This window comes from Suncus etruscus, chromosome 8, assembly GCF_024139225.1.
Source record: "Suncus etruscus isolate mSunEtr1 chromosome 8, mSunEtr1.pri.cur, whole genome shotgun sequence".
NCBI lineage: Eukaryota > Metazoa > Chordata > Mammalia > Eulipotyphla > Soricidae > Suncus > Suncus etruscus.
Genome location: NC_064855.1, coordinates 43,144,511 through 43,163,690, shown reverse-complemented (window position 1 = coordinate 43,163,690; position 19,180 = coordinate 43,144,511). Strand labels below are relative to the sequence as shown.

The following is a 19,180-nucleotide window of genomic DNA, read 5'->3' as shown; positions in this document are numbered from 1 at the left end:
GAGAGGGCAGTCCCTAAACATGGACTAGAGATGGCATTAAGATAGTAAAAAAGGGTCTTGTATACTGTCATAATATGTAGTTCCAAGAGGTGACATAAGGACTGGTGCTAGTACGCAGTAACTCTGTGCATCAGTAGCATAAACATTAATGCTATTATAATCATGTTACTTAAATGACAATAAAATGACTAGTAAAAATAAAAAATTATGTATGAAAATAAAGATTAGGGGCCCAGAGAGATAGCACAGCGGCGTTTGCCTTGCAAATAGCCGATCCAGGTCCAAAGGTGGTTGGTTCGAATCCCGGTGTCCCATATGGTCCCCCGTGCCTGCCAAGAGCTATTTCTGAGCAGACAGCCAGGAGTAACCCCTGAGCACCGCTGGGTGTGGCCCAAAAACCAAAAAAAAAAAAAAAAAAAAAAAAAAAGTCTGCCCCAGAGGTAGGCAGGGTTGGAGAGTGGAAGGGAAACTGAGAACATTGGTAGTAGAAAATGTGCTGGGTGACTTCATGCCAGACAAGTGCCCTTCTTGCTGTATTACTATTACTCTGGCCCTTGGAAATATTTTTAAAGTGGTAGGTTTAGTAAAGCACTTAATTTTAATAAGTTTGGTTTGGGGACCACACCTGATAGTACTCAGGGCTTTCTCCTGGCTCTGCACTCAGAGATCACTTCTGGCAGTGCTGGGGAACCATATGTGTGTGAGATAGTGAACCCAGATTGGGTACATATAAGGTTGTACATGTACAACCTTCTATACTAGTTCTCCTGTCCTAGTGAAGTATTTTAAATGAGTGGGGAAGAAATATAAGGTGTGGAATAGCAAAAAAAAAAAAAATAATGATGTCATTTGTAATCTATCTGCAAAAGGAGTTCAGAACAATAATGTATGTAGCATGATGAGAAATGCATATATTATGGTCAAAATGATTTTTTCTTTCTCAATGCAAGTAGTTGAAGACTGTATAGATGGAAAAGGTTCTAGAAAAATTAAAATAATTTTTTGGTTAGGGTCAAAGAACTAGAGTGAATTTTTACTTAAGTTCCATTATCATTATTATAACATAACTTCTTCTATAAAGAATACAATAATATAGATTAAAACAAAACTGTTTTAAACAATGAACACATCACTATTTTACCTTTATAAATCAAGGTTTCATGGTATATAGTTCTCATAGTTGTAATACAGAGAGTTTTGAGTAAGAGGAGACTATATCTTTATTGAGTGCAAAGGAGATACAAGTTGAGAAAACTGAGGTGCAGTGAAATTTTTACTCATTGCAACACTCCCTGAAGAATACAGGTCACCAGCACCAGTTGCCAAAACATGGGAAGCTGGCAAGAGAGAGAAGTCTTCGGAGTATAAGACCAGACCTGTTAGAAAACCTAAAGAAAACCCTAAAGAAAAGATCTCACAGCAGGTCAAGAAAATACAGAGCACATGGATATTTCATGCTTTGTTCTTACATTACTTATAAATAGATTTTCATCATTAAAAGTAATAGAACAGAAGTGTTTTTGATTGGTTCTCAGTGGCTGATTCAGGCTCTGTGCTGCTTTGAACCTCCGCCCTCTGCTTACTCATTGAACTCTCACTCTGCCCCCTAGAACAGAAAGTAAAAGAGAGAAGGAATTATAGAAAACATTTGAGAAAACTTCTTCAAAAAGAAGAAAATGAACTTGCATGAGAATAAATTACAAGGCACATAATTATGAAGACTATAATGTTCCTCACACACACACACACACACACACACGACACACACACGACACACACACATACACATAAAGATTCTACAAGCATAAAAGGAAGGAAAAATGACTTGTATACAACTAATCAGTTCCTCAGTTGCACTATACTCATTTCAAATGTGTAATACAGCTAATGAGAGCATAGATGGAAATAAAGGTATTTCCATTGCTGCAGGGCATTTTGTTCTATTGGATCACATTATGCTAAGTACCTCTGGTCCTAATTAATAGTAAAATGTGCCTTTTCTAAAATTGTATTTCCTAAACATTTCCATAATGACCATTTTTTCTTGGGGATACTGTGCTTTATTATTGTACAATGAATGGTTTTCTTGCCAAGGTGTACATATATTAACATTATTTTTATTATTATTTTGGTTTTGGGGCCACATCTGCTGGTGCTCAGAGCCTATTCTGGCTCTATGCTCAGGGATGACTCCTGGCAGGGCTTGGGAGACCATATGGGCAGCAAGGGAATGACCTGGGTTAGCAGTATGCAAGGAAAGTGCCCTACTGTGCCATCACTCTAGCCCTTATCAATATTGTCTTTGTTCTGTTTTACAGTTTTTTTCTCAACCATGATATTTGAGACTACTGCAAATCAAGATCCTCCTGTGATAAAATGTATTTTAATCAATCATAAGAACAATGATTCATCAGTGGGGATAGCTTCGCACTCTAAGGTAAAGTAACATTAAAATGATAACTTATGTGCTTTTTTTCTAGAGATCATAGTTTTATCATACTTTAATTACAGGTTACCAATAATTTACAGGTTACATAGACTTTGATTGTTTTTGTATATTTAATGATGCACACATATCTGGTATAGAGGTCTGTACTCATAGACTCCTGGCCCATTATTTCATCAAGAATTATGTTTTCAGTGGGTTAGAACATATGTTTTGCATAGTCCCCTGAACACTGTTATGAACAACACCTGTGTATAAAAATAGCACTGGCCTAAGTACTGGCCCAGCATTGTTTTTTAAAACCAAAATAGTTTTCTTGCAGGGGTCTCAAACTCAATTTACCTGGGGGTCGCAGGAGGCAAAGTCGGGGTGATCCTTGAGTGCAAAGTCAGTAGTAAGCCTTGAACATTGGGGGGTGTGACCCAAACAACTAAAACAAAACAAACAAAAAAGATTCCTCTAGGGCAGGGCCACAAAATGTTTTACGGAGGGCCACAAACGGCCCACGGGCCGCGAGTTTGAGACCCCTGAGAGGATAGAGAGTAAGACAATACAGACTTCTTTCAGAGAGGAGCTAGCAGCACCATTTTGAACTACTTCCTCTTCCTAACTTTCCCATTTGGTTAGTAACCAAGTCTTGTCAATTCCCTTTCATAAATGTTCGCATATAAATCTGCTCACATTTTCTAGTCTCACTGCCACTTCCCTAATTCAAGCCCTCATTAACTCTCTGATGATATCACAATCATATCATAAGTGGCTTCTTCCCTCTACAGCCCATCTCAGACAGGGCTGCCAGATTGGAAACCCTCAGTGTCGTCCCATTATTTCACTAACTGACATTGCTCCATTTTCTGTTTCTTGCTCCTTCCAAAATCAATTTTTTTGATTACTCTCCTTCTTCATGAAGTTTATCTAATATTATCTAGATACTTATTCAAATGAAGGAAGCTTAAATGAGAAGTAATTAAAATATTAACATCTTTTATGCAACCAAAAAATGCAAAAACTGCAGTAGGTAGGGCATTTTTCTGCACATATCCAACAGGTTTGATCCTAGTAATTACAAATGGTCCCTTGGGGCTCAGGAGTAAATCCTGAGTACAGTCAGGAGAAAGCCCTGAGCACCCCTGGTGTGACCTAAAACAAACAACAAACAATAAAAAAGTGTAGATTAGGGCCCGGAGATTTAGCACAGCAGCGTTTGCCTTGCAAGCAGAAGATTCAGGACCTAAGGTGATTGGTTCGAATCCCGGTGTCCCATATGGTTCCCCGTACCTGCCAGGAGCTATTTCTGAGCAGACAGCCAGGAGTAACCCCTGAGCACCGCCGGGTGTGGCCCAAAGACCAAAAAAAAAAAAAAGTGTAGATTAGACAACTCCATGAACATTTCCAGTTAGAGATTCATACAGATAATTAGTAACTAAATTGCATGATCATCTGCCCACTTCCCCTAATAGAGATATAAAAAATTTCTCAAATTTTAAAAGCTACACTGAATTCTTAGGAATTAAGACTTTTTGGTTTTTGGGCCACACCTGATGACGCTCACGGGTTACTCTTGGCTATGTGCTCAGAAATCACTTCTGGCTTGTGGGACTGTAAGGGATGCCGGGGGTGGGGGGATCAAATCGAGGTCCGTTCTAGGTTAGCATGTGCAAGGCAAATGCCCTACCGCTGTACCACTGCTCCAGCCCCAGGAATTGACTTTTTGTATAAATTACTCCCAGACAAGCTGGACAAATTCCCTAGCCAAATATTTTCTATAAGTATTTATTTTTAATTTAGGCACTTAGATTTATACTATTGTTGATAGTAACGTTTCAGGCATACAATATGCTCACTACACTACACCCACCATTTGTGTGTGTGTGTGTGTGTGTGTGTGTGTGTGTTAAGTATCCCTCCACTATAGTCTCTAGATCTTCTCCCACTATCCAGACTGACTTATCTCTTAGCAAACTCAGTTCTATGGACAAACTCTCACAATCTGTTTTAATTGGCCAATTTTTATTTGCTTACTATGTTCCTTTATTCTTTAGAGAGAGAGAGATCACTCAGTATTTGTCCTTGCACTTGAAAGATTTGCTCATTTCATCATGATAATTTCTCCATATAGCATAAAACATCAAGATTTTATCTTTTCTTGTAGTGACTAGTATTCTATTGTGCATACACAATGAAGTTTTAAAAAATCTAATCCTGGGCACTTTGGTTGTTTCCATATATTGAGGGTTTTGAATAGTACTGTGGTAAACATAGGTGTGCAAATATTTTTTAATTAATAGTTTTGGATTTGGGGTAGATACTAAGAGGTGAAATTCTGTACAAGGAAATTCACACAAGCCCAATTCTTGATTTCTTCTTTAGACTTTTCCATGCTATTTTCCATATAGACTGGAAATTCCAGATGACATTCCACCAATAGTGCATGAGGGCTTCTTTTCCACCTCATCCCTGCTGATACTGATTGTTTTTACTTTTATTTGATGTGTGCCAATATCACTAGTGTGAGGTGGTAACTCATTGTTGTTTTAATTTCCATTTCCTTGATGATAATAATGAGAGCTTTTTATATGCCTATTGGTCAGCTGTAAGTCTTCTTTAGGGAAATTCATATTTAGCTATTCTCCGCATTTTTCAATGGACTGTATGGATTTTTGTTGTTAAATTTTCTGAGTTCTTTACAAATCTTGGATAGTAGTCCTTTGTTAGATGTAGAGTGAATATTTACCCCCACTGATTGGGGCAATGTCTATTTTAGTCATTGCTTCTGTTTTGGTTTATTTATGGAGCATTCTTAGCAGTGTTCAGTAACTACTCCTGGTTCTTTGCTCAAGGGAAGAAGTGGTACAGCTGATCAAATCTTGATACCAACATGCAAAGAAAGCACTCAATCAATCGAGCCATCTCTTGAACCCAGTTATCATTTCTTTTGCAATGCAGAAGCTTCTTAGTTTGATTAAGTCTCATTTGCTAATTTTTGTTCTCTTTGGCCAATGACATTGCATCATTGAAGATGCATTGGAGCCAATATCAGGGAGAAGTATATATTTCCCCAATGTATTTGGGTTTTTAATATCAAGTTCTTTAATTGTGTTGAGATAGAGATCTATATATAAATATAGATATGTAAATATATTTATATTTGGTTTGGGAATCATACTCAGCAATGCTCAGGGCTCTCCACTCAGAAATCACTCCATCATGCCTGGCAGTGCGAAGAGGGACCATCTGTGGTGCCAGGAATTGAACCCAGGCAAGTACCTTACATAATATACTATCTATCAAGTCCCAACTTTATTTTTTGCATGTGACTAGTTTACACATACAATTTGTTGAAGAGACTTTCCTTGCCCTATCTTATGCACTTAGCAACTTTATGAACAATTAGTTGTCCATATATCTGCGGTTTTTATTTCTGTGATCTAAACTCTATTCAGTTAGTATGAGAATCTGTCTTCCAGTATTGATTTTCATAGCTTTATAATTTAGTCAGGGAGAGGAATCAGCTTCCTATCTTTCTTTTCCTCCAGAATTGCTTTGATAGTTTTTTGTTTGTTTATTTGTTTTGGGGTTTTGGGCCACATCCGGTGGTGCTCAGGGGTTACTCTTGGTTCTGCACTCAGAAATCTTCCCTAGCAGGCTTAGGAAACCATATGGGATGCCAAGGATCAAAGCTGGGTTTATCTTGGGTAGGCTGCCTGTAACACAAATGCCCTACCACTGTGCTATTGCTCTGGTCCTGCTTTGATAGAATTTTTAACAGTATTCACGAACAGGGAATTTCCTTTTGCTTGTGGCTTCTGTATCTTTTAATAGTGATTTATATTTCTAGTTTTCTTTGCATAAGTCTTCACCTCTTTTGGTTTTTTTTTTTGGGGGGGGTGGAATGGGGGTCACACCCTTTAGTGCTCAAGGGTCACTCCTGGTTCTATGCTCAGAAATCACTCCTGGCAGGCGCGGGGACCATATAGGATGCCAGGATTCGAACCACCGTCCTTCTGCATGTGAGGCAAACGCCCCACCTCCATGCTATCTCTCCAGCCCCTTCACCTTTTTTGTTGATTCCCAGGTACTTGATAATTGGGATCACAATTAAAATGAGATTAAATTTTCTCTCTCTCTCTTTTTCGTTTTTTGTTTTTTTGTTTGTTTTTGTTACTTTGTTTTGGGGCCACACCCAATGATGCTCAGGCATTGCTCTTGGCTATGCTCTCAGAAATTGCTACTGGCTTTGGAACCACATGGGACAAGATGACTTGGGTCAGCAGCATGCAAGGCAAATGCTCTACCACTGTTCTATCACTACAGTCCCTAAATTTTTTCTCTCTTGAACTTAATCCTATACTGTTTATCTCTGCGTGAAGAGTTCCTTTTTCTTCTTTACCTTTCAATAAACTTTTCTACTTTCCATTTTCTTTCTTTATCTCATTATTTGCAAATAGAAATATTATGGATTTCTGTATATTAAGTTTGTAGCTTGTCACATTACTGTATATAATACTGTTTCTAGTGTTTTGGTGAAGTCTATAAGAGCTTACTAACAATAACAACAAAAAAAAGACCTTACTAACATAATATCATGTCATCTGTGAACATAGTCTGACTTACTTTCAGCTTGAACTCCTTGTCTGACTGCTATTGCAAGTATTTTCAATACAATATTAAATACTAGTGTTGAGATTAAATATCCTTATTTTGTGTCTGCTCTTGAAGAAGACGCTTTTGGTTTTTTAACAACAAGTATGATATTAGCCATGGATTGGTGACATATGGCCACCACTATTTTCATGGGATTTAGTGTCATCTTTTAGTAGGAGTTTGGTTTGTCTTGTGGTTTATCTTATCTTTTAGTTCATCCTTTAAGGTTAGTTTTGAGTCTGTAAAGTTTTTAAACTGTTGTTTATCCATGAAGCTGTGTATCCTTCTTTTAATCGTGAATGAAATTTTGGCTGTGTGAAGTTTTTCCTAGTGATGCATTCATTTTGTTGAGTTTTGTAACTATTTCACCACTGCTTTTGGCCAGGAGGGTTCCTTGTGATAAATCTGCTGTATATCTTAAAGATACTTCTTTGTGTGTAATTTCCCTTTTTGATATTGCTGATTTCAGTATGTTGTGGCTTTCATTATGTTAACTAGGATGTTCCTTGGGGTGCTTTTCTTTGGATCTCCTTTAGTTGATAAACTTTGTGCATATATGATAGAGTTACGTGCACTCTTCAGCTTTGAGAACTTCTCAGCAATGATGTCCTTGCCTATTCTTCATGTAGAATTTTATTCCTTGGTCTCTGGGATTCCAATGACACTTATGTTTTTTTTTTTTATGGGGAGGGGGCTTCATCACACATGGCAGTGTTCAGAAGTTATTCCTGACTCTGAACTCAGAAATTGCTCCTGGAAGGCTTGGGAAACCATTTGGGATGCCGGGGATTGAACTCGTGTCTATCTCAGGTCAGCCACATGCAAGGCAAGCACCCTACTGCTGTGCTATTGCTCTGGTCCCTCTTATGTTGTTTTTATTGCATTTATTCCAGAGTTTTATTGTCATCTGTTTGCTTATTTTGAAAATATTTTCCATCTTCTAATAATTTATTTTAAGGCTCTTTTTCAACATCTTTTGTTTTATGAAGGTGTTGTGCAACTCATCTTTTAGCTCACTGACTTTGTCTTCAGCAGCTGGCCTTCAGTGAGTTTTTCCAGGGAGATTTTCCGCTGGTGAAGCCTTCCAGTGAGTTTGTTATTTCACCTACAAAGTTTTCATTCTTGTTATTTTCTGTTTTTCTTATCTCTACTCTTGTATCCTCTTGACTCTTATTTTCATTTTTTGGGTTCATTCCATGGTTTCTTTTTGTTCTTTGTACATCTTCAACATTCTTTTTGGTTTTTTTTTTGAGGGGGGCACACCTGGTGACACTCAGGGTTTAATCCTGGCTATGCTCTCAGAAATCGCTCCTGGCTTGGGGGACCATATGGGACGCCGGGGGATTGAACTGCGGTTCGTCTTAGGCTAGCACTGGCAAGGCAGATGCCTTACTCCTTGCGCCACTGCTCTGGCCCATCTTCAACATTTTCTCTCTAAATTCCTTATCAGAGAAGATATATAAATGGCTAGTACTAGTTGGGTCTTCACAACTACTATTTTTCATTCTTTAAACATGGTGAGGTTCTATGTTAATTCCCTATTAAGAGCTTTGCAGTGTAGGGGTGTTTTTTTTTATGTGTCATGCTGTGGTTCATTGACTAGTAGAAGTGCACTGCTGCTAAGTGATCATGCTCTTCTCATAGAGTGCTGGTCCTGCTTCTTCAACATCTCAGATGGACCTCTCTGATCTCCTAGCAGCCTGTGTTATAGCTGGTTCTGCCTCTTCCACTTCTCAGGCAAGGTTCTCTGCTCATTTTGACAAAAGTGCAGAGAAATTCTGAAAGTTTTGCCTCTGAAATCACGTGCAATATAAAAATGTCCTTTCTCCACTATTATTCAAAAAAGTTTTGGAATTTCTGAACAATTAAAGCTGTACATGACTAAGACCAAAAACAGTGAGGGCAGGTCTCTGTGTTGGTCCAAACTTTACAGATTTTTCAGTGTGTGTGAGTGTATGTATGTATATATATGTATATCTATACACACATATATATGTGTGTGTATGTATGTGTGCGTCTGCATGTATTATGTTTTGGGGTCACACCTAGCAGAGCTCAGGGGTTACTCCTGGCTCTGCACTCAGTAATCACTCCTGGCAGGTTCAAGAAGACCATATGGGATGCTGGGGGTTAAACCTGGGTTGGTCACATGCAAGACAAATGCCCTTTCTGCTGTGCTATAACTTTAGTTCCAAGTTATTCAATATTTTCAAGAAGAAAAAAATGCATAATAAACATGCTGAGACCCAGAATTGAAAATAACTATCATTATTTTCTTTACCTCTCAGCAGATATTTTCTATTTCTTGATTATTGTGAATCATGCTTTAATGAAAATTGGTCCTGCTATCTTTTTTGAGAAAGTTCCATGTTCTCTTTTTTTGTTCAGGTGGCTGCACCAATTTGCATTCCCACCAACACTACACTATAGTTTCCATTTTATACACTGCCTCACCAAAATTTATACTTTTGTTTAATTATAATTAGCAGGTGTGACATACTGATTAATTTGGTTTCATTTGCATTTTTCTCATGGTTTGTGATGCTGAACTAGAGAGCAACTAGCATAACATTGTGGGCATTTATATGTCTTCTTTGCATATCCTAATTTTAAATTAATCAAAAATTTAATTAAATACACTGTGAAATACAGTTACTAAGTTGTTACAAAGTTGTACAAAGTTGCTTGGTCACACAATGTTCCAACAGCTATGCCTTCACCAGAGCACATTTTCCACCACTAATGTCCCTGGTTTCCCTCCTCCATCCCCCCCGCCCACTTACCTCTATGGCAGACATTTTCTATCTTTTCCTTTTTTACTTTTAGACCTTGTGGTTTGAAATACTGTTACTAAATGGGATATCATGAATATAACTTAATCTTCTTTTAGCGCCAAGCTCTTGTCCACAATAATAATTTCAAACTATCATTGTCATAGTGGTCCCTTCTCTGTTCCTACTGGACTGCACATATTTATTTCTTTTATAAATAAATTATCTAACTGAATTACTACAAGACATAGAGTCACAAACTTATTTATAATTGAGTTTCGGTCATACAATGTACATTACCTTGAACCAGAACACATTTTCTGCCAACAATGTCCCCAGTTTCCCTCATGCCATCCCCTTTCTTTTTTCCACCCCTATTTCTATGGCAGATACTTTTTTAAATATCTTTATTTAAACATCTTGATTACAAATATCATTGTGATTAGGTTTCAGTCATGTAAAGAACACCTCCTTCACCAGTGCAACATTTCCACCACGAATGTCCCAAATCTCCCTCCATCCCACCCCACCTCCACCTGTACTCTAGACAGGCTTTCCAGTTTCCCCTTTTATTCACATGGTTATGGTAGTTCTCAGTGTAGTTATTTCTATAACTGCACTCACCACTCTTTGTGGTGAGCTTCTTGAAGTGAGCTGGAAGTTCCAGCCCTCCTCTCATTGTCTCTGAGGATTGTTGCAAAAGTGACTGTTATTTTTCTTAAAACCCATAGATGAGTGAGACTATTCTGCATCTATCTCTCTCCCTCTGACTTATTTCACTCAGTATGATATAGGAAAATTTAATGACTTCATCTCTCCTGACGACTGCATAATATTCCATTGTGTATATGTACCACATTTTCTTTAGCCATTCATCTGTTGAAGGCCATCTTGGTTGTTTCCAGAGTCTGGCTATTGTGAATAGTGCTGCAATAAATATAGGTGTGAGGAAGGGATTTTTGTATTGTATTCTTGTGTTCTTAGAGTATATCCCTAGGAGTGGAATAGCTGGGTCGAATGGAAGCTCAATTTCCAAGTTTTGGAGGAATCTCCATATCGCTTTCTATAGAGGTTGGACTAGACAGCATTCCCATGAGGAGTGGATAAGAGTTCCTTTCTCTCCACATCCCCGCCAGCACTGATTTCACTCATTCTTTGTGATGTGCGACAATCTCTGTGGTGTGAGATGGTATCTCATCGTTGTTTTGATTTGCATCTCCCTGATGATTAGTGATGAGGAGCATTTTTCATGTGCCTTTTGGCCATTTGTATTTCTTTTTTTTTTTTTATCAAAGTGTCTGGTCATCTCTTCTTCCATTTCCAGCTATTACTGTCATTGTGGTCCCTTCTCTGGCCTACCTTCACTTCCCTGTTATTTGTGACAATTATCCTACTATAGACTGATCCTCCTGGCCTTCCTTTATATTGTCTCTGGATACTTCACCATATATCTTCTTTTTCATACCCCACAAATGCGCATAATTATTCTATCTCTCTCCTTCTGACTCATTTCACTCAGCATAATGCTCTTCCATCCTTATATAAGAAAATTGTATGTTTTTTTTTCTAACAACAGTGTAGTATTATGTTGTATAGATATACCTTAGTTTTCTTATTCATTCATCTGTTCTCAAGCACCTGGGTTGTTTCCAGATTCTAAGTATTGTGAATAGTGCTGAAATAAATATAGGAGTGCAAAAGGCTTTTCTGCATTGTGCTTTTGGGCCCCTAAGAGTAGAAATCACTGGGTCATATGGAAGCTAATTCCTAGTTTTTTTTTTTGTTTTTGTTTTTGTTTTTTTTTGAGGAATGCCCATAGTGCTCTTCCAAAAATGCTGGACCATTGTAAATGGGATTTTTAAAATCTAAATTTTTTCTAAATCATTTTCATACATAAGAATGCCATTAATATTTTGCATGAGATGGTACCTCATTATTGTTTTGATTTGCATCTCCTTGATGATTAGTGATGTGGAGCACTTTTTTTTAAATATATATTTTTCTTTAAGTAACATGAACATAGTTCATGAACACCCCCCTTCACCAGTACAACATTCCCCACTCCCCTCCTCCCATCCCCTGCCTGTTCAAGACAGGCATTCTACTACAGTTATTTGTTTTTAAGTTCAGTAAATTGGTTTTTTTTTCCTTAAAGGATAAGAGTAAAAAAATATAGTATAGGTGTGATATTGGCAATCGCCGTTGTTTGCATAGGTCCAGAAAAGTATGGGGAAAATGAAAAAAAAAATCCTTGGCCTGTTTACAAGAAGGCCTCACCCCAGAATTTATTGGCATAAAAATGACTCTGGGTTCTAGGCATACCAGTCTGTCCAATCCGAGTCATTCTCTGTGGTCCCGGTGAAACTTTTTCACACTTTAGCTATTGTTGGTACCAGGCTCTTATATTTAAAGATTCTAGATTCTATGCATTTCTTTCATCAATGTCAGGCTGATGTGGAGCATCCTCTAGTTTCATCATACCATTAGATGCGGAGCGATTTGCCCTGCAAGCAGGCTGTTGCCGAGTCGTCTGGGTATTGAGAGCACTCTTTGGAGTGAGTCAATGCCAGAGCAGTGGTAGGTCTTCCCTGTTAGAGGTTTGGATCCTGATAATGTTATAGACAATTGTGGTTGTTTCCATAGATGGTATCCATTGTTCAGGGGTGTATGGCCGATGCCCATTCTTTTGAGGCCTAAGCCAAATCATTATGCCAATGTTCAGGGTATAAGGCCTTACTGCATTACCAAATTTGTGTTCCCATCTCTATTAGATAAGAACTTGTTTGCATATGTATTATTTTCCCTTTTTAATGTGCCTATACAAAAGAGAAACAATGTAAGCACTTTTTTCATGTGCCTTTTGGCCATCTGTATTTCTTCTTTGATGAAATGTCTGTTCATTTTTCTTCTCTCCAGTTTTTGAGGGGGTTAGATTTTTTTTCTTAAATTTTTTTCTTACATTTTTTCCCCTTAAATTCTGTTAGTACCTTGTATATCTTAGATATTAGTTTCTTTTCTGATGGGTATTAGGTGAATAATTTCTCAGATTCTGTGGGTGGCCTTTGTATCCTAGTCACTGTTTCCTTTGAGATGCAGAAACTTCTCAGTTTAATATAGCCTCCATTGTTTACTTCTGCTTCCATTTGTTTGGACAGTGGTGCTTGTCCTTGAAGAGACATTAGTCTCAAAGTCATGGAGTATTTTACCTACATTTTCTTCTATATACTTTATGGTTCTGGATCTAAGATTAAGGTCTTTAATCCATTTAGATTTGACCTTGGATTATGGTGTTAGATGGAAGTCTGAGTTTGCCTTTTTGCATTTGACTGATGAGTTGTCCCAACACTATTTGTTTTTTTTTTTTAATTTTTTTATTTAAATAACTTTATTATATACATGATTGTGTTTAGGTTTCAGTCATGTAAAGAACACCACCCATCACCAGTGGAACATTCCCATCACCAATGTCCCAAATCTCCCTCCTCCCACCCAACCCCCGCCTGTACTCTAGACAGGCTTTCTATTTCCCTCGTACATTCTCATTATTAGGATAGTTCAAAACGTAGTTATTTCTCTAACTAAACTCATCCCTGTTTGTGGTGAGCTTCATGAGGTGAGCTGTAACTTTCAGCTCTTTTCTCTTTTGTGTCTGAAAGTTATTATTGCAAGAATGTCTTTCATTTTTCTTAAAACCCATAGATGAGTGAGACCATTCTGCATCTTTTTCTCTCTCTCTGACTTATTTCACTCAGTATAATAGATTCTATGTACATCCATGTATAGGAAAATTTCATGACTTCATCTCTCCTGACAGCTGTGTAATATTCCATTGTATATATGTACCACAGTTTCTTTAGCCATTCATCTGCTGAAAGGTATCTTGGCTGTTTCCAGAGTCTTGCTATGGTAAATAGTGCTGCAATGAATATAGGTGTAAGGAAGGGATTTTTGTATTGTGTTTTTGCCAACACTACTTGTTTAAGAGGCTTTCCTTGCTCCATTTTGTGGAGAAATTGCATTAAGTCTGTATAATGCTTTGGAGGAATATTGCCATTTTAATTATTCTGATTCTCCCAATCCATTAACAGAATATGTGTCTCCATTTCTTTATATCCCCTTATTTCTTGAAGCAGGGCTTTGTGTTTTGACTGTGTTTTTGGTTTAGTTTATTAATATCTATTCTAAATGGTATTATTTCCTCCCTCCTTCCCTGATTTTGACTAATTTTGTTGGTCATATTAAAACTTCTTAAACTGTGCAGTCATGTTATTTATGTGGGCCCTTTCTTCCTCCCTGATGAATACTTACAGAGCTATAAACATTCCTCTTAACAAAACTTTTGCAATGTCCTACAAATTTGATAGCTCATGTCTTCATTCTCACTTGTTTACAGGAATAATTTTATGTTTTGAATCACTTGTTATTCAGTAGTCAGTTGTTTAATTTCCTTGTTAGCATTGTTTTTTATTTTGTGTTTGTAGTTCACTTTTATTTTCAGTGCTTCATGGTCTGAGAAGATAGTTGACATAATTTATACTCTTGAATTTATTGAGGTATGTTTTTTGCCCACTGTATGGTATATCTTAGAGAATGTCTCATGTACTTTAGAGAGGAATGTTTATTCACCTTTTAGGGAGCAAAAAGCCATATACATATATATGTGTATATATAAATGTGTATATATGTATATATCTGTATACCAGTGCTTCTCAATTATTTTCTGTCATGCCCCCTAGTAAGAAGAAAACATTTTTGCACCCCCCCGTGCAACTGTAACTAGTATCTTTATTAAAAAATTTTAATCTGCAAAACAAATATATATAAAATAATTTGAGCTAGTTTTTTAATCAGAGGTGATGTCTGGATGAATGGCTACAATGAGCACGTTTTGCAATTCATAGCTTTTCGAAGCGGGGTTTGAAGCAGGACACAGAAACTCTCAGCTACAGAGATATACAAGAACATAAACACAGGCTTAGCTTGTTATGACAGTGTTTGCCGAGGTCAAATGTGCCCCCCTTTACAAATTTCGTGCTCCCCCTGGGGGGCATGCCCTACTACTTGAGAACCACTGCTGTATACAGATATATATATATATATTAATCCCCTCTCTACTATTTCTTCCTTCAAAGTCAGTATTTCTATGCTGAATTTTAACCTGATTAGTCTATTCAGAGGTCATAGAGTGGTGTTAAGTCTCAACTACTATTATGCTTTCCATCTCCTACTATTGTCTGGAGGTACTATGCACCTCACATTTCAGCTCACTGATTCTGTCTGTGCTAAGTATTTTTTAAGTATTGAGGCCTTCCAGAGAATTTTTAATTTCACTTCCCAGGTTTCTCAGCTCTGTTGTTTTTGTTTGAAGCTTCTTATTTGTTCAGATCCTCTTGATTATCATTGGCTCTCTTTTCTTTGATTTCCTTAAATAGCCTCAACATTTCATCCCTAAAGTCCTGATCAGAGAAATTACACAGTTCACTAATACTAATTGGATCTTCAGAGCTCCACATTTGCTCACTAAGTGTGATGGCATTCTGTATTGCTTTCCTATTGTGACTTTTACAGTTTGGAGGTGTTTATTGTGTGTTATGGTGTGGCTGAGTTACTAGAAGGAATGTGTGGCTTCTGACTGAAGTAGAGTGGCCACTCTCTTCTTGGGGTAGGTGTGAAAACGAGGCTACTGAGTCACAAAAAAGAATCTGCACCACTGTCAGTCTGCCCCAGTTTTTGGGACCATGTGGCTGGTCCTTTTTTTTTAAATATCTTTATTTAAGTACCCTGGTTACACACATGTTTTATTTGGGTTTTAGTTATAAAAAAGAATACCCCATTCACCAGTGCAATATTCCCACTACCAAATACCTTCTCTCCCATCCCTTGCCTGTATTTGAGACAGGCATTTTATTTCTCTCACTCATACCATTGTCATGATAGTTGTCAGAATAATTATTTCTCTGACTAGATTCACCACTTATTGTGGTAAGCTTCATATCGTGGGTCGGTCCTTTTAGCCCTCATCTCTATTGTCTCTGTGTATTATTAAAATAATGCTTTTTAATAATATTATCTTTGTTTAAGCATCATGATTACAAACATGATTTTAGTTGGGTTTCACTCATAAAAAGAACACCCAGTTCATCAGTGCAACATGCCCATCACCAATGCCCCCCATCTCCTTCCTCCCCTCGCCTGTATTTGAGACAGGTATTCTATTTCTCTCACTCATTAACATTGTCATGTTGTCAGTGTAATTATTTCTGTAACTGCACTCACCTCTCTTTGTGGTGAGCTTCATATCATGAGCCAGTCCTTCCAGCCCTCATTTCTATTGTCTCTGGGCATTATTACAATAATGTCCTTAATTTTTCTTAAAAACCCATAGATGAGTGAGACTATTCTGTGTCTATCTCTCTCCCTCTGACTTATTTCACTTAGCATAAAAGATTCCATTACCATCCATGTACAAAAAATTTTATGACTTCATCTCTCCTAACGGCTGCATAATATTTCATTGTGTATATGTAGCACAGTTTCTTTAGCCATTCATCTGTTGAAGGGTATCTTGGTTGTTTCCAGAGCCCGGCTATTGTAAATAGCGCTGCAATGAATATAGTTGTGAGAAAGGCATTTTTGTATTGTGTCTTTTTTTTTTTTTTGTACCTAGGATATATCCCTAGGATGATATAGCTGAATCATATGGGAACTCAATTTCCAGTTTTTTTGAGGAATCTCCATATTGTTTTCCAGAAAAGCTGAACAAGACAGCATTCCCACCAGCAATGAATGGAGAGATCCTTTCTCTCCACATCCCTGCCAGCACTGATTCTTCTTGTTCTTTGTGATGTGTGCCAGTCTCTGTGGCATCAGATGGTACCTCATTGTTGTATTGATTTGCATCTCTTTGATGATTAGTGATGTGGAGCATATTTTCATGTGGCTTTTGGCCATTTGTATTTCTTCTTTGAGGAAGTGTCTGTTCATTTCTTCTCCCCATTTTTTGATGGGGTTAGATGTTTTTTTCTTATTCAATTCTGTCAGTACCTTGTATATCTTAGATATTAGCCCTTTATCTGATGGGTATTAGGTGATAGTTTCTCTCATTCTGTGGGTGGCCTTTATATCTTAGTCATATTTACTTTGAAGTGCAGAAGCTTCTCAGCTTAATATAGTCCCATCTGTTAATCTCTGTTTCTACTTATTTGGATAGTGCTGTTTCCTCCTTGAAGATGCCTTCACTCTTAATGTCATGGAGTGTTTTATATATATGTTGTTCAATATACCTTATGGTTTCAGGTCTAATATCTAGGTCTTTAATCCATTTGAATTTGACCTTAAGATGGAGGTCTGAGTTTGCTATAAAGCATGTAGCTGACCAGCTGTCTTAACACGACTTGTTGAAGAGACTTTCCTTGCTCCATTTTGCATTTCTTGCCCCTTTTTCAAAAATTCATTAATTGTATGTCTGGGGAACATTCTCTGCATACTCAAGTCTATTCTATTGATCTAAATGTCTGTCTTTATTCCAATACCATGCTGTTTTAATGACCATTGCTTTGAAAAGTACAAGCAGGAATCTGTGACTAGTTGCAGGAATCTGTGACTAGTTCTTTAAAGTTTGTTTGCCCAATAATTTTTTTGCTTCTGAGTTATGTGAATTATATTTATATTTTGAATAGTAATCTCTTTCTAGACATGTGGTCTGCACACATTTCATTTCACCGTACAGGTACTAGTTTGATGCAGTCTATTCTTTTTACCTGCTTTTGCTTTACTTTTTAATGCCACATTATAAAGAAATTGTTGCTAGATTAATATCAAGGCTCTTTTCCTCCATGTTTTCTCCTAATTCTTTTATAGTGTTGTAAGTTTATATGGAGTGTTTCATATCAGAAAAATCTGAAAGTAGAGTGCTTGAAAAGTCTATAAGTCTCTGAACCTTCTCCTCATCTCCTACATGACTTTCTTTCTTTCTTTCTTTTTTTTTTTTTTGATCACACCCAGTGCTCAGTGATTACTCCTGGCTCTACACTCAGAAATCGCTCCTGGCAGGCTCGGGGGACCATATGGGATGCTGGGATTCGAACTACTGTCATTCTGTATGCAAGACAAACGCCCTACCTCCATGCTATCTCTCTGGCCCCGATTTTCTTTTCTTTTTGTTTTTGTTTGTTTCTTTCTTTTTTTTTTCTGTTGTTTTTGGTTACACCTGGCAGCGCTCAGGGGCTACTCCTGGCTTTGTGGTCAGAAATAGCACCTGGCAGTCTCGGTGGACCATATGGATGCTGGTAATCGAACCAGGGTCCGTCCTGATCTGTCCTGTGTTGGCCGCATCCAAGACAAACGCATCACTCTGCCACCCTGCATGATTTTTATATACAATACTCTGAATTGTAGTAAGATATCTTAACAATATCTGTTAAGCATTATTCAGTGGACACACATGAAACTTACAAGTATTGGAAATATAAGCCAGCTTTTATGCTTTTCCTTCTAGGTGTTCTATCTACATCTTTTCCTATTTTCCAACTCCAGCATGAGGTAGAATTTTAGAGTTTCAGTGGCTTTTTAAAATGGCTTTAATTTTTTCTATACCTTTCATTATTCAACTGAAATAGTTTTCATATATATACATCATATACATAAGAGGTGTATATAAGGAAAATCATATACATAAGGGATGTTTTGAATAATCAAGTCTTCTTAACAGGTAAAACTTGTCAACATGACTCCATAAATCAAGCCTCAGACCTTTAGTAATATTATCAGTGTATCTCAGGGCATTATTACAATATTACAATAATGTCTCAATTTTTCTTGAAATCCATAGATGAGGGGGCTGAAGAGATAGCGCAGCAGTAGGGCATTTACCTTGCAAGCCGACCCAGGACCAATGGTGGTTTGAATCCCGACATCCCATATGGTCTCCAGTGCCTGCCAGGAGTGATTTCTGAGCAGAGAGCCAGGAGTAATCCCTGAGCACCACCGGATGTGACCCAAAAACCAAAAAAAAAAAAATCCATAGATGAGTGAGACTATTCTGTGTATATATCTCTCACCCTCTGACTTATTTCTCTCAGCATAATAGATTCCATGTACATCCATGTATAGGAAAATTTCATGACTTCATCTCTCCTGGTGGCTGCATAATATTCATTGTACAGATGTACTATAGTTTCTTTAGGCATTCATCTGTTGTAGGGCAATTTGGTTGTTTCCAGATCCTGACTAGTGTAAATAGTTCTGCAATGAATATAACTGTGAGAAGGGATTTTTGAATTGTATTTTTCTGTTCATAGGTTATATCCCTAAGATGGAT

General features: G+C 37.4%; 1 protein-coding gene across 1 annotated transcript in view; it reads left to right on the top strand.

The window, feature by feature from the left end:
- The window catches only part of FLT3 (fms related receptor tyrosine kinase 3), a 141,895-nt gene that overhangs the window by 28,637 nt on the left and 94,078 nt on the right, over window positions 1-19,180 (top strand). The window contains exon 2 of the mRNA XM_049778220.1: window positions 2,319-2,437. Within this exon, the coding sequence (XP_049634177.1) occupies window positions 2,319-2,437 (119 nt within the window). The remainder of the gene's footprint in view (window positions 1-2,318; window positions 2,438-19,180) is intronic.